Source organism: Echiichthys vipera, assembly GCF_963691815.1.
Source record: "Echiichthys vipera genome assembly, chromosome: 11".
Taxonomy (NCBI): domain Eukaryota; kingdom Metazoa; phylum Chordata; class Actinopteri; order Perciformes; family Trachinidae; genus Echiichthys; species Echiichthys vipera.
The window spans coordinates 30,684,131-30,706,880 of record NC_139836.1 but is presented as its reverse complement, the minus strand read 5'-3'; the positions used below and the strand labels follow the sequence as shown (position 1 = coordinate 30,706,880).

At 40.7% G+C, this 22,750-nt stretch overlaps 1 protein-coding gene across 13 annotated transcripts in view; it reads right to left on the bottom strand.

The window, feature by feature from the left end:
- col13a1 (collagen, type XIII, alpha 1) overlaps positions 1–22,750 on the bottom strand; it is a 108,379-nt gene that overhangs the window by 34,008 nt on the left and 51,621 nt on the right. For 9 of the 13 annotated variants that reach the window (XM_083922896.1, XM_083922897.1, XM_083922889.1 and 6 more), the window contains 18 exons: positions 20,943–20,978; positions 20,819–20,854; positions 19,542–19,628; positions 19,382–19,408; positions 18,789–18,824; positions 18,609–18,659; positions 18,496–18,519; positions 18,353–18,406; positions 15,035–15,079; positions 14,692–14,826; positions 10,673–10,744; positions 10,420–10,461; positions 10,262–10,312; positions 8,136–8,162; positions 7,900–7,986; positions 4,625–4,660; positions 1,753–1,806; positions 1,605–1,658 (listed from right to left, as the gene is read on the bottom strand). In XM_083922896.1, the coding sequence (XP_083779022.1) occupies positions 1,605–1,658; positions 1,753–1,806; positions 4,625–4,660; positions 7,900–7,986; positions 8,136–8,162; positions 10,262–10,312; positions 10,420–10,461; positions 10,673–10,744; positions 14,692–14,826; positions 15,035–15,079; positions 18,353–18,406; positions 18,496–18,519; positions 18,609–18,659; positions 18,789–18,824; positions 19,382–19,408; positions 19,542–19,628; positions 20,819–20,854; positions 20,943–20,978 (954 nt within the window). The remainder of the gene's footprint in view (positions 1–1,604; positions 1,659–1,752; positions 1,807–4,624; positions 4,661–7,899; positions 7,987–8,135; positions 8,163–10,261; positions 10,313–10,419; positions 10,462–10,672; positions 10,745–14,691; positions 14,827–15,034; positions 15,080–18,352; positions 18,407–18,495; positions 18,520–18,608; positions 18,660–18,788; positions 18,825–19,381; positions 19,409–19,541; positions 19,629–20,818; positions 20,855–20,942; positions 20,979–22,750) is intronic. The other 4 variants (XM_083922892.1, XM_083922893.1, XM_083922899.1 and 1 more) reach the window with 3 other exon arrangements.

Below are 22,750 nucleotides of genomic sequence, written 5' to 3'. Positions count from 1 at the left end.
GCAAAACAATCTGGATAGAGGCTTAGCAATGCACCCGGGTGACTTGTGTCAGCTGGTTGAAAATCGGCTAAAGTTTCCCTCTTTAGTGTTTAGCTTAGCACAGCACCATTGAAATGACAGCAACTTAGTGCTCTTCCCTAGCTCCACCCTCTAGTCCAAATATGGTCACTTCTGACTCCAAAAAACCAAGATGGTGACAGCCAAATTGAAAACTCAAGGCTTCAAAACTGCAATCCACACACCAATGGGTCACATCCTGTTCGCTTTGTCCATTACTTTTTACAGTCTTTAATTTTATGATTTTTTTTTCAAATTTAAGCCAACATCATGGTCATAGGTTGTCAGTTCTGTTTTATTGGCTGTCAAACTAAGGGACGCTGATCTAACATTAGCCGCTGTGATGGTTCTGTCTGTCTATTTGTTAACCTAAAGGAAGTGAAATCAACCAGAGTAGGCTGGCCCCATACCAACGAAGAAAGGGAAGGGTTCAGATAATATCTACATGTTGGAGTACAGTGTGATGGCCTGTTAGTAGCTGGTACAACTAGATGGATAAGTGATAATAATTAAATCCCCTAGCCCACTGATTCTCAAACTGTGGTACTTGTACCACTGGTGGAACTCAAGCTCTCTCTGGTGGTACTCGAAAGAATTTCCAAAATAAAAAAAGGAAACATTAATTACTAAAATAAAATAATAATATCAAAATACTACAACATTTCAAAAGAAAATACTTAAACTTTTAAGATCCATGAAACGTGATTTAAAATAAGTTTAGCATTTCCTGTAATATTTTTGTTTCTATAGCAGCCTGCTATCTAACCATGTTCATGAGTCACAAGCTAAACTGTGATGGCAAGAGAGTAAGCAGAGGAAAAATGTACTTTTAGGAAGAGAAGTGCGGATCAGTCCTTCTGAAGCTGAAGTCATGGCTGAAGACAGTCAACAATAAACAATCTTCAGATTAGGAATAAACCTGCCTGCCTGTAGCTGAATAGTGTCGGTCTACGCTGCTGTGTTTTAACATTGTTCTTAGTGGTGGGACTGGAGAGAGCCTGATATTTTCTGAGGTGGTAAGTCATGTACAAAGTTTTTGTGACACTAAACACATCCTGTATTTGTCTTAGTGCTGGCCACAGAAGTGAAAGTGATAAAGAGGTTTTCAACAAACATTTCTCTAAATGTTGGATAGTTGTTTCAAAGGTCTGTGTGAAACCACCTCTGACAGATTTGAGGCATTTGCACTGAAAAGGTAGCCAAAGTAAACTTGGTCTCTGTAAATGTGTATGTCTGTAAAGGTTTACATGATAATAAGGATGCTATCCTTATTCTGGTTTTCAAAAGAGAATTTCACCATCCTGTTGTCTAAATGGTGTGTCACATTTTCAAGTTATACAAGCACACACTCTTTATTTTTATTCCATATTGATATATAGTTAATTCACTGGCAGTGGAATTTGATACAAAATATGGCCACTCTACAGCCTCAACTCAGAATACATGATTCTAAGTATCTCCATACCTGTCATCATGTTAGACTCTTTCAGTGAATTCAAAGATTCTCCCGGTTGTGATGAATATATAAAATGGAGTAACAGACTTACTGGGATGCCTTGAGGCCCAATTGATCCTGGTAATCCTGAGTCTCCCTTTTCACCCTGTAGACACGAGAGAAAATCAGAAGCTTATATTCTCCTTAAACTATATTTATTTTAAAATGAAAAGAGAAAAAACACAAACAAAGACACTCACTCTCTCTCCCTTTGGTCCTGCTGGCCCTGGTACACCTGATGGTCCTATTAGACCCTAAGAATAGAACAGGGAAAATAAACACCTGTCATCAGATACATTCAGAATAGTATTAGAGAAAACATCATCATTAAATGCCTCAAATCAGTCAATCAACAAGCTTTCAGGTGGAAATATTAAGATGTCACAAAAGATAATGTCGTGGCCCATTTATTTCCAATTGTCTTTACTAATCTGGAGAGACAGAAAAGGGTAAGGGCGTAATGTTCTGTCCTGACACCTGTAGCATCCCCACACCAAGCTTGTTGAACTACTGTCCAAACAGTTAAAGACAAGTGAAAATGAATCAAATGTAAATAGCTGCAGTTCTCTGTCTGAGGAGCAGTCAGGATTGGAGAGGAAGACCTTGCAGCTCAGGCATATCCAGTATGTACAGTGCTGTAGGGAATATGTAAAACATGTCAACATGCAGCACAGGCATCTCTGCATGCTCCCTTTGGATAGAATGGCAACTCTGCAGCCCACTGCTGATACAGGATCAGGAGGCAGGAAAGCATTGAGCAGGATTGAGGATTGAGGATTTGCACTGTTGTGACTTCCAATATCAGACGAGATGAAATTCAAAGCAACACCGGGCAACATTTCACTTTAGTGGGTGGAGATTATGAACAGATTAAAGGAAGTTTTGAAAGACTGCTAACCATAAGTACAATCCCAGAGTGCAGCCATTGTTATATGGAGGACTGAAGGACTGAACCTGCCAAAATAAAAATCAATACATACTGGGATAAATAAATGAATGTGCCATTAAATGTAATAAAAATAATATAACAAATAAATGTAGGCATTAATTAATGAATTGATAAATTGTTAAAAAAAGTCTATTTACCTATTATCCTATTTAATTTTCCCTTTTATTTATTTAAATTAATTTTAAATGTATTAATTAATTATTGATTCATTTCTTTATACATTTCTTCTTCATTATGCAAGCAAGGGGTCTGTCATTTAAAGTGTGACATGGGGTCAACACAGGCTCACTACATGTTACCTTCAGTCAGGAGATACCCTCTCCCCCCTGTTTTACATAATGAAGAAGAAATGCATGAAGAAATTAAAAAAACAACAACAACAAACAACTAAATAACTGCATTAAAAATTAAATAGGTCCATTTAAAAATAAATAAAGGAATAGTAAATAAATAAATAGGTGAATTATTAAGGTGTGTGTTATCAGTGTGTTTACTTTGATCAATTAATTAATGCCTAGTTTAATAATTTATTTTATTTTTTGGTACATTTAAGGCATATTTATTCATCTATTGAGCATTTTAGCATTGAGCATTTTTAGTTTTTTATTTTGTCAGGTTTAGTCCTCCATACTGTTGGTCATGATTTGTTGGAGCACCATTTTTCATAACTACAGAAAGTTGTTCACTACAAATTAATGGTGCTCAAACAGTGAGAACTCAAATAAAAAACGGTATTAAAGTAATCACTGGCCATGTTCAGCATTATAAAGAAATACCAAAACACTGAATTGAATCATCAACTCATTTAGCATATGGTTTACTTCTACAGCAGGAGCTCTAAGTTCTGATGTTCTCTTTCTAACAGCAATACACTCATTAAAAAACAAAACAAATCCTGTCTACTTTGTTAATTGGTGTAGTACCAATAAAACTCAACACTTCCTACAGGTGTTTCACATTAAATAGCCTTTGTATTTTTGCAGATGCATTGCCTAATTCAAATGTTCAAATGTTATGTTCTACTTCAATTTTTATCCTACATTTCTCTAGTTGGTGCTTGCTAATTCGTTGATATATGGAGATGGTCTGGTTGGTTAAAAGTTTCCTCTGTCTGGACCCTTTTTTTAAATGTAACTCAAGTCAATTACCCAGAGAGCTCTTATTTGAAACACTATATAATATTAGTGTCACATGGCTGTTGAATTTTAACCTGTAAAAGCCAGTGTGTGGAAAAGTCAGCACTTATAATTGCAAAGAAAAGATAACAGCAGCTTTTCTATTGTTTTCATAGCGTACCCTAAAGGTGGAATTATGCCCGCTGAGCACTGGAAGGCTTTTAATGTGAAAAATCAGTGCAGGAAGTGTTGAGTTTCATCAATCAAGCTCTGTTCTTTTATGCAGTTGAGAATGTACAGTATTTTTTTTTTTTGTTTAAGCCTGTAAATCATAAGGGGAAAGGCCTGACCAATATTACATTTTTGAGGCCAGTACAAATCCATATATCTGAAATTTCAAAGTATTGTACATATTGTAATACTATCGGAAACTAGCCTCTCAGCTAACTTGGGTACAATTACATTTGTTTGAATGTTAATACATGTAAATTTACCCTTTCACAAATAAATTACTTCACAAATAAATAAATTAAATAGACACATTTACTGTTCTTAATTAGATAATATGCTGATAGAATACTGTATCTGCTTTGAAATAGTATTGGTTGATATTTTTTAATAAAGTGTCTCAATCATGGGTAATGAGTTGCTCTACTTACTTTATCTTCGTTTAGAATGTAGATATCAATGTAGTTCTCGCTAACTGAAATGATTGCTGTAGGTATCGACATAATCCATGGGGACATAAGGGTTATATGCAGAGTTGCCTTGTTTTTCATGAAAGTAGATTCTTTATGCCAGTGCATCCTCAGAACCAAACCCTGAGCAGTCCTGTCCTCACAGTGCTGCTTCAGGAAGGAATAGAGACATGACAAGCATGGGAAGAAAGGAAAGCAAGCAGACATGGCAGACATCAAGCAAGCTGTAGCAGGAGGGTGGAGGAGGAAGAGGAAGAAGAGGAGGAAGAGAAGGGTGTGGGCTGGGGGGGAGGGGGTTTGCGCCACTCACCACTGGACCTGGTCTGCCGTCTAACCCATGAGCCCCCTGTATAGCGGTGTACACAGTTAGAGAGCAAGATGATGGGGGAGATGGAGGGAGGAAGGTTGGGGTTGGGATGGGAAGGTGGGGAAGTGAGTGAAGCTGTGACTCAAGTGACTTCAAAAACACGTTCAAATGATGACAAATGAAGGGTGATGGAAGTGGTAGAGGTGGAGGTAAAGTGAGTGACAGTAATTGTGAGGGATATATTTTACTGGTCATGATGGAGGATGACATCAAATCTATGGTTCTGTTGTGACCCAGCCTAAAATCATCCAATGGTATGTTTCGGAAATTATATATATCAAATAAGCCATCGAGACAGTTTTGTTTGCGTATAAACTATTAACGGAAAAATCCAAGAGAGTTGCTAAGAGTTGCTAACTGCTGGACGTGGCTAACCGTGATTTGCTCGGGGCAGTACGGTTAAGGCATTCAAATGTCTTTTTTAACCACTAATACTGCTCCAAATAACACATAAAACAAAGCACCAACATCAAAGTTAGTGAACCCTGAGTTTATTAAAAGAGTGTTTTAAAGACTTACTAACTGGCCCTGGTACCAGCTCCTCTCATAGTAAAGTCCTCTCAAGTCGATTACCAAATGCAATCTAAAAGGAAGGAGCCCTACGATGATTTATTCCAGAAAAACACATAAACTTTATGGTTTGTGGCAGTATAGTGAAATATAACTTTAAAATAGATGTAAAAGGTTTGAAAAAGTCCCAGGAAGCGAATTTCCCTGCAGCACCGAAATGTCACACGAGGGGTTGGGGGCTTGTTGCCGGAATGGGATGCAGGTAGAGGTAGCATCAGACATAGCATCAGTCTCGGTGTGCAGCATTTTTTGGTGTGCCTGTGGGTACTGTCAGCCCATGGGCATCGAAGAAGAATGTTTATGCCACCAACAGAGTGACATTTTTCACAGTGTCCCGGAAGCAAAGAATACTGCAACACACTGTGTGACTGTTATGGAAGATTCCCCATCCCTCATCAACCGCACCGTACAGAACACTGTTTTTCCATGTCACCAGAATCATTTAGAGATTCCTGAATATATCATCAATGGGTTCCTTTCTTTTGCATTGCATTTGGTAATTGACTTGAATGGACTTTACTACAACAGGAGATGGTACAGCGGCCAGTAGGGTAAGTCTTTCAAAATACTCTTTTAATAAACTCTGGGTTCACTAACTATGTTGTTGGTGCTACGTTTTATGTGTAGAGACTCTTCTCATGCTGCTGCAGACGTTTGGTGTTATTTTGAGCAGTAATAATGGTTAGAAAAGGTGTTTTAATGCCTTCACCATAATGCCCCAAGTGTTAGCCATGTCCAGCTGTTAGCGACTGTCCAGGATTTCGCCATAAATAGTTGTTACACAAAAAAAACTGTCTTGATGGCTTATTTGATGAATGTAAGTGCTGAAAAATGGGATGGATTTATGCAAATTACACTTAAATACTTTCTGACTTCTCTGATCTACCTGTGGCTCTCCGCTCAGAGTCCGCTGGTCCTGACTGAAAACGTCAATTTTCAGTCGTTTTATTTCCTCTAAAAGATTCAGTAATTCCCTGAAACAGCTAGCCACTGTAGTCCAAGCAAATGTTACTCAATCAGGAGGAAATAGTGCATTTGTTTGGGACTGTTTTCAGGGACTAATCCACATTTAGTGCTATTTGGGGCCGCAGGGCAGTGTATGTGGGATCAAGTCAAGACTTTCCCCACCAATAAATAACGGCATTGGTCATTTATTCAAGCTCTTTAAACAACCTGTTATTATAAAAAAATAATCTGATCTCTCAAGTCCACAATAGTCTGTTTCCCAGAGCTTTCTTTCACATCTCATAGTCTTCATCAGACCAAAATGGAAGGAGTCTCTGTTTGTCCTTTGATTTTCTTGACAATCGTTCATCCGATCAACTTCACCCAAGGGCAAGTGTATTGTTGAGGACCCAAGGAAGCTCAGTGCTGTGTACAAGCTCTTGAGATCTAGGGGACATATTTATTAGTTGTGCATTATGTACAAACTGTATTGAGGGGTGTTACCCGCCGAATGGCATGCTGGGTACATTACATTCAAGAACAGATGAAGAAAGAGAGACTGGGGAGGTTACATTGTATCAGCAACTTGCAGAATGAACACTTTTTTCCCCGCAAATAGCCTGGTCCCAAATAGCTAGCTGTTAGCTAGTGATGCCTATACTCTAGCATTGCTAGAGGACACTACTATGTTGTGGCAGGGTTATTGCTCAGGACCCAAGGAAGTGTAGTGTCGAATGTGAAGTCGTTCAGATGAGCGGTTCTCAAGAAAGCTGCAAGCACGATACTGGAGGGCTGTTGCCAACAGGCACGTTTTCAACAGGCAGCTTACTAGTCAGGAAATTAAAGAGGCTGTACTCGAAATACTAAAAACAAAATATGAGTTTCATTCTCTGCTCAGGATGTCTATCATCACTATATCTTTACATATCAAATATTAGTTTAATGCTACATTAATGTTCTTAATAGTGAGGACAGCTCCTTTAAGCAAAGTACATGCACTGATGGTGACCGTGAAATGCATTTGAATGCTCCAGAAAAAAAAAAAACAATTACATGAAAACTGGTAGTTTATGTTGTCAAATTGGTGAATGTGTTTATTTTGTTTATTTCACTGACTTGTGTTGATATGGAGTCCATCCATGGTCAGCTGCTTAGAGTATACTTGCTCAGTCTTGCCCACAACTGAATGTTATTGTATTCTTTTAACAATACAATATGCCATTGATATAATCCAATAGTTTCACATAAAAAGAACACAAATTCCGATCACATCAATACCTTAGATGGTTCCTCTGAGTCAATCTCATTCTACAAACTATTGTCAAAGAATATCAGGTTTGTTCCTTTGAGCAACTGTATACAGTGTAAATGAATAATTTTTGAATGGGAGTGTAAATCAAGAAAAAACAAACCAGCCCAAATATAATGTCAATAACATTTTGAATAAAAATGTACAGTGAAAGCAGTGAAATGTATAGATTTGGATTGTTATGTTAATTATTTACTGTCTTTTGCCCCATCCGCCCTCCCATGCAACATTTTAAAAGGATTGTGACAACATAATGCCGACATTTCTGTACTGAAGCAGTTACATAGTCCATAAAATAATTCATACTGAATTAGAAAACATAACAGAATATAACACAAATAGAAGATAAGGTATTCTAAGACTTGTGAACATACAGGGAGTGCAGTGTACTTACAGGGAGTCCAAGATGGCCTCTGTCTCCCTTGTCGCCCTTCTGACCAGTTGCTCCTTTTTCTCCTCTAATGCCTATGCCTGGTTCTCCCTGAGAGAAAGGGCAAGATAGAATTCCATCCTTACACTTTCATGCATTGAAAGGCTATAATTTAGGCAACATACTGTATATGGAAGCAGATTTAATGAAATGACGAGCTGTGAGCTAGCAGATATTATTTTATAGGAACAATATCTCACCTTGGGCCCTGAAAATCCTTGAGATCCCTGGATGGAACAAAAGAGTATGATTACTGAGACAATACTGTATCCCAGTTGTTGCCAGTGCATACCACCTCTATGTTTAAGAAGGACCAAGAGATGACTAGTAGAAATACAACATTGGTATGTTTAAGCCAAAACTAAATTCAATTAATTAGTAATTATTTCCTATTTTATTTCTCCCCACGAAACAGAGTGTTCAAAACCATTTTAGATGCTTTTGTTAAAGAAATAGTAATAACAAAGAATTCAGAATTTCCTTTTATGCAGATGATATTATACTATGCTTGAATCTGTAGTAGGGAGGGGCATTTTCAATGAATTCCCATATATGAGTACTAAAGTTATTATAGAATACTCAAGTACCTGCAAAAATGATCCAACAAAAGAACAGGGTCTGAAATTAGTTTTTGATGACATATTAATTCTTGAGAGTTGTCCTTATTGTTCAACAATCACAATTGCAGATGAAAATCTATCTGACATGATTCAGGCACAAATAATGCTCATGGACGAGTTAGGGTTGGGATTAGGATGTTCATTCACATTATGTAATTTCATTCTAATTAATGTACTGCTAGTAATGCTAAATAATGTTACATTAACTTGCTAACTTACCATTAGATAAGTCAACTACCCATGCAGCTACTGTAGTAAATGTTATGTGGCATATTCAGTCATGGTAGCTCATCACTTTATCCACAAAACAATCCTGCTAAAAGTTACTTTATGAGCATTGTTGTAATGCTAAAATATTATTGTACACATTGGCTTGGTTGCCGGAATTAGACACTAAAAAGGTAACATGTCAAGTTTTATTAATGTTACATTAAGTCACGTTTATTCATGTTATGTAATTTGATTCTAATGAAAGAGTCACAAATAATGTTAGCAAATGTAACATTAACTTTGTAACTTGCCATTAGATTAGTCAACTAACCAGACAACTAACATACTGTAGGTAATTCACTCACGGTAGCCTGGCGCTTTTTTCCAAGGTCTTACTAAAAATAACTTCATGAGCGAGTTCAAGGTCGTTGTTGCTGTATGCATTGGCTTGGTGTACATGTCATCACTTATGATAGTAAATTAAAATTTTCAAAGAAAAAAAATGAGCGAGTACTTGATATGAAGAACAAATACTGATGTCCAAATCCAGTAATCAACTACTCATGCCTAGCATGAGAGCAGCTATCATTTTCTACAATTAACTAAATTGTTGAGGTATTTAGATTTTATAGGTTAATAAATAAACCGGAGACAATCATAGGATTTGCAAAGTAACAAACACATGCAAGATGTCAGGGGCCTGAAATTATTATGGACCTCATTAAGATAGCACCTAAATTCTCAAAAATAAATAAATATATAAACTTATCTTGCAGCAATGTATTGGAAAACCTGAACAGGTAGGGTACCGGAAATACTGGGAAAAAATAAATGTAACTAAAAGGATAATTTGATTGGAATCTTTGTCTTCGTTAACTGTCTGGATTTAATCTATCAGTTGGTAGCAAATTGTGTGTGCTACTCCCAAATGCAGGCCCTGTCACTCAGCTTTCTCTTGCTCATCTCTTCCTGAACCCAACTAAGGCAAACCTGCTGGGTGGGATGGATTAACACACATTTTGCAGTGTTTTTTTTATTGTTAATTGAGCAGGAATGCTTCATGCTAGAATCAGTAACCTAATGTTATGCATAATGTATCAGTCATCATAGAACAGTACCAATACTCCTCTCATTTTTATACAATCTCTATCTCATATGGCATTTGACAGTTCAACTCTCGAGAAGCAACTTGTTTAAAGTGGAAATTATGGATTTAATTGGGCTTAGGCCCAGAACTGCTGCTGTGGTCAGACTCCTGACAGAAACTATGTAGGTTCATGTGGGGTCAGGCCGGATTTTTAGTTTTATTTTGTTTTTGCATCACTTTCTGCATTAATGGAAGTGCCCACTATACTCATCGTCCCCCATAGGTGTTTCAGTTGTTTCATCTGATTAGACCTCTTCTCATCATCTCATCATCATTGCACATTGCAAGTGTGCGGGGCCTTTATGCATAGACTAGTACAATTTAATGGTTAAATGGTGTATTGACTCACTGCTGGGCCAACTGGTCCTGGAGGTCCTGGGGGCCCTGGTGGACCATAGCTCTAAACACAGACACACAAGCACAATTGACAAAACAAAAAAACATGTTGTGTTTTAATTGACCATGGAGTACACTAATCAGATCTGTGGGTTAATGACTGACCCTTACCATTTCTGACCTTCCTCCCTCTCCAGGTTCACCTTTAGGACCCTGTGACAATAGGAGGCAAAGACACAGAAGGTCACAATAGTTAAGAAATATTCTGTAGTCAGACAAACTATTAAATTAATGAAAAATGAGGCAACACAGCATTTTTTCACACAGTATTTGGGGTGAATACAAAATATATTCTACTGTTCCCCCTTTGCCAGGTTAGACACTGCATTCAGAAAGATGCAGTCTGAGGGGCACCATTGCGTACCATTGAGCCAGGTAATCCAATAGGGCCAGGGGCCCCTGTAGCCCCCTTTTCACCAGTAGGGCCATCTAAACCCTACAGAACAAGAAAGGGGAGATGGACATCACGATAATGAGAGTTTTAATTCAGGGACTGATGAGTTCATCTTCATGTTAGAATCAAAGCATATAAGACAAATAAGAAAGTTTGATTTTTATCCAATTTTAGTATTCATTACCAAAACATTGCCTCAATCAGCACCATGGGAAGTACACGTCAATTGGTGTTGTCTAATTTTTGTTTGAAATGAAATAGTAAATTTTTTCACTTTCACATCAGCAATGATAAATGTAAAACCTAAATTTTTAATGCTGTTGAAGCAGTCCATGTTACACAAATGCTTTCAGTTTTGACTGCACTCTATGGTCTATAAAAAACTAACAGTTTTCAGACTTTGACCTGTGCAAAACTTTAGGTTATTTACATAACCCCGGTTCTCTGAGTAATATGAGTGAGATGTCTCACTATGGGATGCATGCCCCCACTGCAGCCCTCAGAAGCATATATCTCATTACACCAATCCTGATTGGCTGGTGAAACTTGTCTGTCCGGCACCACGTCATTCAAGATAAACCCCTCTTCTCACTAGTCTAAGCAAGATGGGTTGTCTGGTGAGACATCTCACTCATATTACTAAGAGAACCCTGGTTATTTAAATAACCTAAAGATCTCTTTTATAATATTTTGTTCGATGTCTCACTATGGGAAATGGTTGCTCCCGTATTGCCAGGGAAAGGCACTCTGTTCCAATCAGGACAGCAACACTGTGCGTGCCACGCACGGAGCGGAGATGTCCAGCACAGATGTCCTCAACAGAAAACTCCCCTGAATAAGCCCCAAGATGCAGCCAAGCCCTGAGTCGAGTGCGCCCGCAGGCCCAGAGGTAACTGCAAACCCCGACTTGTATAGGCGAAAGCAATTGCCTTCACAACCCAGTGGGACAGGCGCTGTTTTGGGATAGGTTTCCACTTATAAGGATTAGCCCAGCAGACAAACAGCTGATCGCTCCTCCTGAAACCATTAGTCCTGTTCATGAACATGCGCACCGCACAGACTGAACATAACGCATGCGACCACTGCTCTCCTGGTGAGGCAGAAAAAGCCACAAGGTCAATAGGAGAACATGGGCCCACCACTTTAGGCACAAAAGCCAGGTTGGGCTTCAAAATCATCCTCACATCCCCCGGGAAAAGCTGAGTGCATGATGGATGCATGGAAAGTTCATGAATGTCACTAACCCGTTAAGCCAAAGCCAGAGCCAGTAACAACACTGTATTGAGAGACACGTGCTCCAAGTCTGCGTCCTTCATTGGCTCAAACGGAGGGCCCTTAAGCCCCTCTATAACCACAGCCAGATCCCATGGTGGTACCAGTGTTCTGGACACGGGAGAAGCCTGCGCGCTCCCTTCATAAAACGGCAAACCAGCGGGTGCTGGCTCGCTGTTTGCTTCCCAAACCCACATGACAGGCAGCGATAGCCGGCAAGTACACTATAAACATGGTGGAGGCTTTTCATTTGTGCCGGGTGTCCTGCAAAAATGACAATATCACACCCACTGGACACTGAAAGGGAATATGGCCGTTCCTGTGACACCAACCCTCAAACACTCTCCAGTTACAGTTATACAGAGACCTAGTTGAAAAAGCTCCAAGACTTTGTATACCCACAGTGCCAGGCATTCTGGATGCAAGTGGAAGACCGTCCCCTCCCCCTACGATAGCAAGTCCAGACTGAGTAGGTGCTGTGTGAGAATACGCTTGTGCATACAATTGTTCTGTCTCACCAGGTGCAGCAGGGATGTGTCTGTAAGTATCCTGAACTTGTATTTCCTGAGTAATTTGTTTAGAACACGTAGATCCAGGATAGGGTGTCCAGGAGGACACTGCTGACAGCTGGCTTCTCGGGGGAAGGTGTGCTGCAACGAGCGCCCCACCTCCTCCAGCAGGGGAGAAGTTGCTTCGTCACACTCTTGGCCAAGGGCAATTTCTTCCCCTTGTAGTGTGACCAGGTGGTCTCAGCCACAACAGCGGGCCAGGGGATGCCCAGCCAGGTAGCAGCGCATTTGCACACGCCGAGCATGTCCGAGCTGGGGGAGGGAGAAGCTGGTGTGCTACTCTCCTCACCCCCCCGAGAGGCGACAGAGGCTGCAGGCTTTGCAGCCCGGGCCAGAGTAATGGAAATGTCATCTTCTTCTTCATTCTCTGATATGAGGACTTCCGAGGCGCCATCTTCATCTTCCCCATAGTCCAATTCCAGGACGTCTCCCTCCAGCAGGGGACCTCAAGTAGCCTCAAGTGTCGCAACCGCAGCGACCCCAACCCCCTCTCCGCCTTCCACAGTGACGCCGTCGGAAGGGAGATAGGGATCATGTCCAGACAGGCTAGCCTGGCAGGCTAGTCGTCTGCGGAGACTTTTCGTGGTGAACACCGAACAGTGTTGACAAGAGCCGGGGACATCGATAGCCGCTCGGGCAAGAGCAGACCTGGTGTGGATCCGTGATTCAGATCTTATTCCTGCAGCAATGGAGTCTAGCTCCGGAGTCTCTGTGCCCTCTGGTGTGAGGGGTTTTAGCCTCCATTCTGTGTGAGCTGGTGTGCAGGCAGGCAGCCGAGGCAGTTAGCTGATGTGCTAACTGTGAAAAACCGAGAGATTAGCTGGTGTGCTAATGCTCGGCGCTTCACCAGCCAATCAGTATGGCGTAATGAGATAAATGCTTCTGACGGCTGCAGCGTGTGAGACATCAAATGAAATATTATAAAAGAGAACCCATATGGTCCCATTATGGCTTTGTGTGGTGCCTAGTTTGTGTTTACCTCACAGATAGATAAGAAACTTAATGTATATTTTGCTGACACCTCCTTAGTTTTAAAAAAAATAATGTAGATGATTTTAACTTGCCATGGATCATTTTTATATTGCTGCATTGTTACTTTACTTAAATAAGGAAGTCAATTAGTTATTTCATCATTGAGCATCCCCATGAGGGTTCACTCACACATTCTCACAAAACAGCAAATAAGAGTGGACCATACAATGTGTTTATGTCCATACAGTCTGCTAGTGAAGCTACAGCATGGCTTCAGTCAGGAACACCATCCTTTTGCATGCTTAGTCTCGCATTTTATTTTTCATACACCCTGCGATTCACTTTCTCACACTCATCCTTTGCTGTCATTGTCTGTGGCTGTCAATCATGTCATCAGCTTTTCTCATCAGCTGGTCACATCAGCTGATCTCATTTTTCCAGTGGCACACCCCATAGAGAATCTCTGGAAAATCCTTGGCAACAAAGTAATGTCTAAGAAACCCACTCCAGTAAGTGAACTGTGGAAGAATGGACCAAGATCAAACCAGAGCAGTGTGAGAAACTAGTGATGTCCTGTGGGCGCAGATGTGCTGAAGTCATTCAAAGCTGTGGCCTCTAAACTTCCTATTTATTTTTTAATCCTAGTTGTATAGTTATCCTATAGTTTTTCACAAAAATAGGGTTTTTGAAGTGCCTTGGTTATTTGAAAAAAAAAAAACATTCTAGTACATTCTAGAACAATAAAAACAGTATTTCCGAATAAATCAACTTTCTTCCTCTAATTTTGATCTCCAGTGTATACACAAGAGCATAATAAATGTCTACCTGAATATGTAGTATACCTTACTATCTAACATACAGATATACATGATACAAAGGAGCAGTATATACTGTAGGCTCTCAAACCAACATTAAGCTATAAATAGCATAGCCCTTTATATGGGGGCACCTTTGGCATACATACCACAGTAAATTAAAATGTAAATGCAATGTCATTCCTGTTGGTGCTTCCAAGCTAATATATATATATATATATAATCTAATTAGGTAATAAGAGGGCAGCTAGAACAACCAAGGCATTCCCTCTGGATAATGACAGATGTGTGACTTGGGCTTTGGTCAGGAAACCCAAGGGAGTGGTGTGATGTGGTGTGGTGAGTGGTTACAGTTACTCACAGGTGATCCAGATAGACCCATGTCTCCCTTGTCTCCTTTGGGTCCCGAGAATCCCATGACACCACTCTCCCCTCTGGGACCTTCAGGACCCGCTGGGCCTGCAGGACCAGACTCTCCAGGCTTCCCTCTGGGTCCCTGAAAACACAAGTAGACAAGGTCACCTCATTTAATTGTAACAGAAGGAAGCTAAGTCAAGATTGTACATGATATATATAAATGGGAACTGTAATCCTCATTCCTACACATTTGTCATCACAATTATTAGACTTCTTTCACACTATGCATTCATGTAACTATTCAACGGGTTGGCTAATAATTTGGAGCATTGATAACGAAGTATTACCTTCTCTCCGTCCAGTCCTGGAGGACCTGGCAGACCAACTTCACCCTGAGTACACACCAAGGCTGTATTACCAACTAGGCAAATAAGGCCACCGATTCACTGCATGTCCATTTGTTTCTAGTAATTTGATTAGTTGACAATTTTGCCAATTGACTGCATTGGTGGGAGCATGTTGCCTTAAGGATCAGTAAAACAGGAAAGTCGAGTTTGATGAGTAATATATTAATTTATTTTAAGACTTCTAGGATGCAAAAAGACATACTAATACTGTGCATACAGTTGTTTATACTACTCACATACAGGACTTTACAACTCTGATAAGTTATCAGGCAGTAACTATTTTATCTTTTGTCACAACAATTGCAAGGTCTACTGAAATACAGCATTGATATTACAGAGCAATCCACCAGGAGTGTGCACTTCTATGTATTTGATTGGCCGATGCGGTGCCTTGCTGAAAGGCATTACTTTGTGTTGCAGTAAAAGTTGAGCCAGGATCAACTGTATTACTATTATTACTATTTATTATTATTATTATTTATTTATACAGTGTGTAATAGTGCTGTTGTGTCATGTTCTCTCCATGTATCTTGAGACAGCAGTTGTTGATGTTAGTTTAACTCGCCCCTCTCTCTTGTCTAGCAGTCCTGGCTTGCATAAATGGATATTGTGGTTTGAACAGCAACAACAAAATGTTCCACCACAGCTACATGTGAGTAGTATGTATTGCTTTGATTGTATATCATATTTTATGAACATTTTTTTAAAGTTTGTTTGTACGTTAGGGACTGTTTTTGACATGGCAAGCAAGCATTAACAAACATACAAGATTGCAAGCTAACTATCATTGACTATGATAGGACACTATCACTAGGTGACTAACTAGCCCGTAGCTTGCTGCAACAGTGTTCTACGGAAGTCGCGAAGTGCGCACGGTGAGATGGGAAAAAGAGTTCATAAAAATAGATTTTTTGAAGTTATGAATTGATTTGGAATCTTAGAAGATAAGAATCGCAATTTTTATATGAATTGATCTTTTTGCCCACCCCTAGGCGATACACAGCCCTGTTACCTACTTCGCTGGCCCTGTGTTGAGGCCTAGTTTTAACACCTGTATTATATTGTTTTAGTTTTTATACCTGTTAGAAAGCCCATGTTGTTTAAGTGTTTTCAATTAAATGCTGTTCAGGGGCCTGTTTCACAAAGCAGTTTTAGTGAAAACTCTGAGTCTGTTAACCCTGAAATGAGGGAAACTCTGAGTTTTCGGTTTCACAAAGGGAGGTAACTCAAACCAGAGACAGAGGGGTAACTCTAGCCTGTTTCACAAAGAGAGGTAACTTAACCTCTCAGTCAGTTACCATGGTAACATGCTCTCTGAAACTAACCTGGTCGGGACCAGGTTTTTCTCAGAAAACCTTGAGTTTCTCTCTGTCTCCGCCCTCTTTCAGCCACACACGGTGTTTGATTTCCTCATTCATTCAGTCAGCACGCGAGTTTCGGCGTAGTATAGTTCCGTCTGTTTTTTCAGAAAATCATTGCAAAAGTCAGACATTAGAAGTTATATTAGGTGGCGACTATTTCACTACCATGGCGTGTCCTTTTGATAACGATCCCGTGAATGAAGGTGACGCATTACCGCAAAGAGAATTAAATATTCGTTGGGAGATGATCAGACCGCGCATTGACGTCCTTAATATACTGCAGCCATAATTACAAAATGAATGAAATGGATCTTAAAGCAAGTTGAATGTATTTTACTTAGCGTTTCCTAAATATAATCCCAGCGTTTCTTGCAATTCATAGGTTCAAAAGTGTATGCTTTTAGTTGGGTTACTGGTGAATAAACTACTCCTATAGGTGGAAACAACAGCCTTCTGATCCAGAATATCACCTATAATGCGAGGGGGTCCATTTCACGGCAGGGAAACACCGTTTCATGTCACAGTCCATCTCATCCCTCTTTACATTTCCAACATTAACAACCAGTAATGCTCTTATATCACAGCAGATATTGTGTGTTGCGCTGCGTTTTTTTGCAAATGGGAGTTTTTTATACAACATTTAAAACAGCCACTTACGGTAATATTTACTTTACCATGTAAAACATGCTCAAAATGAGGCGTCACCATGAGATTGTGCCGATGTTTTACCTGTTTGAACAATGTTTTTATGTTTCATCTTAAGCTGCTGCCAAGTGCGCTTCTCCCCCCTGCGGAGTTGCACTTAAATGAAATAAACTAATAGTCTCCCACTCAAGCAGTTCCCTCTGAGTTATTACTGTGATTGCAACAGGACTACATTTAAACATATGCACTGACCTGAGCAGCAATGTTCTCCCGCACCGTCTCCCTCTCTTTTGCTGCTGCAGCGGTGTAAACCTTCTCAAACTCACCGTATGAGCGCATTAATATTTCCAATTCCAGTTGTAGCGTAGCCCTTTGCTTCACCGTTGCCATGGTGACTCGTCGAATCAGGGCTCCATTGAAACTGTCTTTTTTTACTTGTGGTGCACGCGCTTAACTCCAGGTCAAACTACTCTGAGTTGATCAACCTAACGCGAATCTGCTGTTCTGGAACTGAAAACTCAGAGTTTCCTATCTGTACACCTGTATCCGTGTCTTTTAACGGGGACACACACCATACACCTTGCCACTCTGAATCCAGCTAATTCCTGGAGAAACCCCCTTTCTGGTTTTGTTGCTGTGTGTGGGTGCCAGGAGGTGAGCCTAATGACATTGTAACTGTCTAGGTTGATGTTGACATTGTGTTAGTGTGTATTGTTTAGCTGTCTTAAGCTGGTATGTTGTTGTGGCTAATAGGCTAAGTCATGCTGTCTGTGCGACTCACATGAGGTGATTGGTTTAGTTTTTATCATTTATATGATAGAATTGAGTACTGAATACAGTCATTTGTAACCTTGTTACATCACTATGTTTGTGCCATCATATACACTGTACTGATTGTTACTTTGTATTATGATTACAGACCACAGTCATATAAATCCACGACTAACCTTGACACCTGTTAATTCCTGGAGAAACCCCCTTTCTCCTTTTAAATAACCAAATGTTGTATGATCAAATGACCACAAACATAATACATGGAAAAACCTGGGGCTAGTTAATATACCATTGAGAATAGGGGCCCAACAGTCCATTTTTGCCCCAGCCCCTATAATAGATTAAATTCCGTTATTGGAAACACACAACATTGACACAAAATCTCCCCCAAAAAATTCTGAATAGGGCTCATCTTTAAAATGCAATGTGCAATGAAATAATGTCAGACCATCATGCGTCATTCTAAAATATGACTTACCTTGGTACCAGGGAGTCCAGGGGCCCCTACAGGTCCAGGTAATCCAGGGGGGCCCTAAAAAGAGAAGATATCACTTAATTTCATAGAATCTTTACTACTGCACTCAGTTGAGCAAGTTGTGATAAATCCTGGAAACGACTTACCATCATGGGTATGTTGCGGATATCCTGTGAAGAAAGATTATATGTTACAATACTCTTTATTTTATTCATTACTTTTTTTCTAAGAGCAACTTAGTATGAGTTACTATACATACATTGTTGTGAATTTCAGCCTTTCCTGGCTCTCCAATTGGGCCTGGAGGACCCTATGAAGTGAAAAAGACCATTTGTAAATGTCATCATGAACATAATGAAAATAAATGGAATATTTTCTGTACTACTGTAAGTGTCAATACTTGCAACATGTTGTTTTGAGTCTGCCAGTCACAACTTACTCTTGGTCCAGCTGGGCCTTCAGGGCCCGCTTCCCCCTGGAGGATAAATGAAGATATAGCACTTAGATTCTCTAGAAATATTTAACTTGTGTTAGTACTTAGGGTACGTTCACACAATCGATAACCTCTTTTTTTCTGTCGTTCTTAAAAAGTTTTCCCGACAAATCTGGTGTCTTCCCAAGCCCCTTCCCCATCCCAAGGCACTCACAGACAGGCACTTTCTCGCTAGATTTAGCAAATTTCACACCATCTTAGCAACTTTATTCATAAAAAGTGACTAGCAACCAATTTAGCGACTTATTCAGAACATCAGGGAAAAGGGAGAAATATCTGGTAAACCTAATTTATTCCCATGCATGTGGCTCAGAGTCCAGTTCAGTAAACAGTATATGGGTCTGTGTCTCTCTCCACGCAGCAGCACTGTTGTTGTTATGTGATGCCGCCGTGGTTGGAAGTTGGAGGTGAGGCGATGACGGAATCGTAAGTATGCAGTTTCGGCCAAAACGATACTAACGTTGTGCGGTTATAGGAAAATGCGCCTCCATCTGGACGGGCCCTTAGAAAGTAGTCCTTCTATAACACTGTTTTCTTACCTTGTCTCCCTGGTCGCCTTTGTCACCCTGTAAGAGGAATTTCATAAAATGACTTCCATGCACACTAGCTTTTGTTTAAGTGTTACTTAATAACAATATATGATAGAGGCATTGCTGTATGTGCAGGTTTCTATCCACTAATCAAACTATTTCCCTTTACCTTGGGTCCGATGAGACCTGGCATTCCTGGTGAACCTGATTCTCCTTTAATTCCACGGGCTGCAATGCTCGCTTCTCCCTGCTCACCCTGCCATAAAACAGGAAAAAGAGAGATTGACTTATAGATATTGATTTTTGATATTAAATATAAAACTTTTACCTAAACTTAAACTATTACATGGCTTTGTTAAATATTCAATTCGGATTGGTCAGCTTTCTATGGTCTGTTATTTCTTTTTAGCAGCGCTTTACTATGTATAGCAGATCATTGCTATGGATGCAGTTCTGATCTGGAGGTCCATCAATCCGCAAAAAGTAGTAGCTAAATTTTAACGTCAACTGTGGCAAAAAAAAATGTAAGCTTGCCATTGAAATCAATATTTTGTGTCATACTATTAATTTCTTTAGTAAACAGTCATGAAATAAGTAATCAAGGGGATGAAAGACCTCTTAACTTTGCGTTGGGGTCCCCATCACCCTGTTGGGGTTCTTTTCCCAACAATGACAGACTCGCTCCACATTATCCCTTACTTAACACTTGTAGATACTGATGTTTTCAAAGTTGCCAGTCAGTGATATCTCTTTCTGCGTCAGTGTTACTTTTATCTAAATCATCCTATTTCTGTTACAAAAGCCCTTATTGGACGCTAAAAATGGGATCCCCAGATTTGTTTAGCACTTCTGTATATCCCCACAGATCCCAACATGACAACAAGACAACCCATTTTATTAAGATTGAATCAAAGAATGCATATATGAGTGTTCTTAGAAATTACTGACAAATGGTATGATAAGGTTTGGACAGCGGAACAATAAAGAGTTAGCTAGCCCAATTCTGAAGCAGTCATTTGGTCTCTTTCATGCTTGTCATGGTTGACATGGTGCGGATGGCAGGGACAGTCCCTGCGAATGTCTGGTCGTTCATACTGAATGCGGTCAGAGACCTCCTAGAACAGACCTCGGGATGTATGCTCTCAGCCAATAGAATTTCTGGGTCATGTAGCTAGCCTATCATTGCAACGCAGTCTGTGCTACTCTTCTGCGTTGTTACCGCATATTTCCGCTACAACCACGTTGAACACAAAAAGCATGAAACAGGTTTTACTTAACCATCCATTGTAAAGACCAAAGCACTCTGACAAATAGCAGGGCAAGCAGAGCTAACAGCACAGAAAGGTCAAATGAAGCACACTGAGTCTTAACTGGAGCTTTTGCCAGTCACAAACACAATACACGGACAATCAGACAGCAAGAATGCTCTATTCATTCCAGGCCTACCCTGTAGCCCCTCTTGCCAGGAATGCCAGCCGGGCCCTTTGCAGTGGAGACAGACAGTTATTCCCTTACAGATCTGAATGGATATGTAATAACTGCCACAAACACTGCATAGAAATGGCTTTACCTTTAACCCAGGAGTGCCCGGGAAACCTGCTTCTCCCTACCATGGCCAAGGTGGCATAACGGTCAAAGATGGGGGAAAAGGAAGAAAAGGAAACCAGTTGTTGTACAGTTTTTTTTGTGCAAGATATTGAAAAACACACATCTATAATTATTAATACAATTACATAGACTAGTGCATTGCCCGAAGAAAGCAAGTATTCCTATGGAAAGGTGGTAGCCCAATGAGCCTATACATGCCCAAAGAAGAACTGTTTTTGAAAGTTGGACACACAAAGAGATGTACATGTAGGCAGTGTAACATGGTCACACAGACATACCACACACTGTGACAGACATGGACACACACTGAGACACACACAAACACAGTTGATCTAAGAAAAAGACCAACACACATTGACCAAACATGGTGAGATATAACGACAGACAAAAACAGGAATATACACATTCACACATACACAACACTACATGCAATCCATAAACATGCAGAGTGGATTACAGTAGTTGATGCTGTTGTGAATCAGGGATATTTAAGTTTGTTGGAAACTAGGAGCATAAACACAGGCTAACTTGTAGCGTAGCCTACTGAACATACGGCACAGAACATAATGTTCAACCTTGTAATATTTACTCACTCATCTTCAACCGCTTATCTGGGTTCGGGTCGCTGGGACAGCAGATCTGGCAGAGGACCCCAAACTTCCCTTTCTCAAGCCATATTAACCAGCACTAACTGGGGGATCTTGAGGTGTTCCCAGGCCAGTGTGGAGATATAATATCTCTTGGGCTTCCCCAAGGCCTACTCCCAGCTGGACGTGCCTGGAACACCTTCCTAGGGAAGCGCCCATGGAGCATCCTTACCAGATGCCCGTACCACCTCAACTGGCTCTTTTTAAATGCAAAGGAGCAGTGGCTCTACTCCGAGTTCCTCACAGATGGCGGAACCTCTCACCCTATCTCTAAGGAAGACTCCAGCCAACCTCCTGAGAAAACCAATTTCGGCCGCTTGTACCCACAACCTCGTTCTTTTGGTCATGACCCAGCTTTCATGACCATAGGTGAGCGTAGGAACAAAGATTGACCGATAGATCGAGAGATTACCTTCCGGCTCAGCTCTTTTCGTCACAATGGTGCAGTAGAGCGACTGCAATACCACCCCCGCTGCTGCGATTGTCCGGCCACACTCACTCACACTCCATCGCCCCCTCACTCGTGAACAAGGTACTTGAACTCCTTCACTCGGGGTAAGAACTCATTCCCTACCCGGAGTAAGCAATCTACCAGTTTCCTGCTGAGAGCCATGGCCTCAGATTTAGAGGTGCTGATCCTCATCCCAGCCACTTCACACTCGGCTACGAACCGATCCAGTGAGTGCTGGACCGACAATGCGATCAGGACCCCATCATCTGCAAAAAGAGATGAGGAACTCCAACCCCTCCCCACCACAACTACGCCTCGATATCCTGTCCGTGAAAATCACAAACAGGATTGGTGACAAAGCGCACCCTTGGCGGAGGCCATCCCCCGCCAGGAACAAATCCGACTTACTGCCGAGGATCCGGAACCAGCTCTCATTTTGAGTGTACAGAGATTGGATGGCCAACAGAAGTGACCCCCTCACCCCATACTCCCACAGTCCCTCCCACAGAATTTCCCGGGGAACCCGGTCATATGCCTTCTCCAGATCCACAAAGCAGAAGCCAGAGTTGTGTTTTTGATTGTGTGCATAAAAACTGTGGGGAATAGCCCCTAAGGTGTAAGCTGTGAAAAAGTGTTTTTGTGGCAGTGTGGAAGTCCTGGATATTAGAGCAG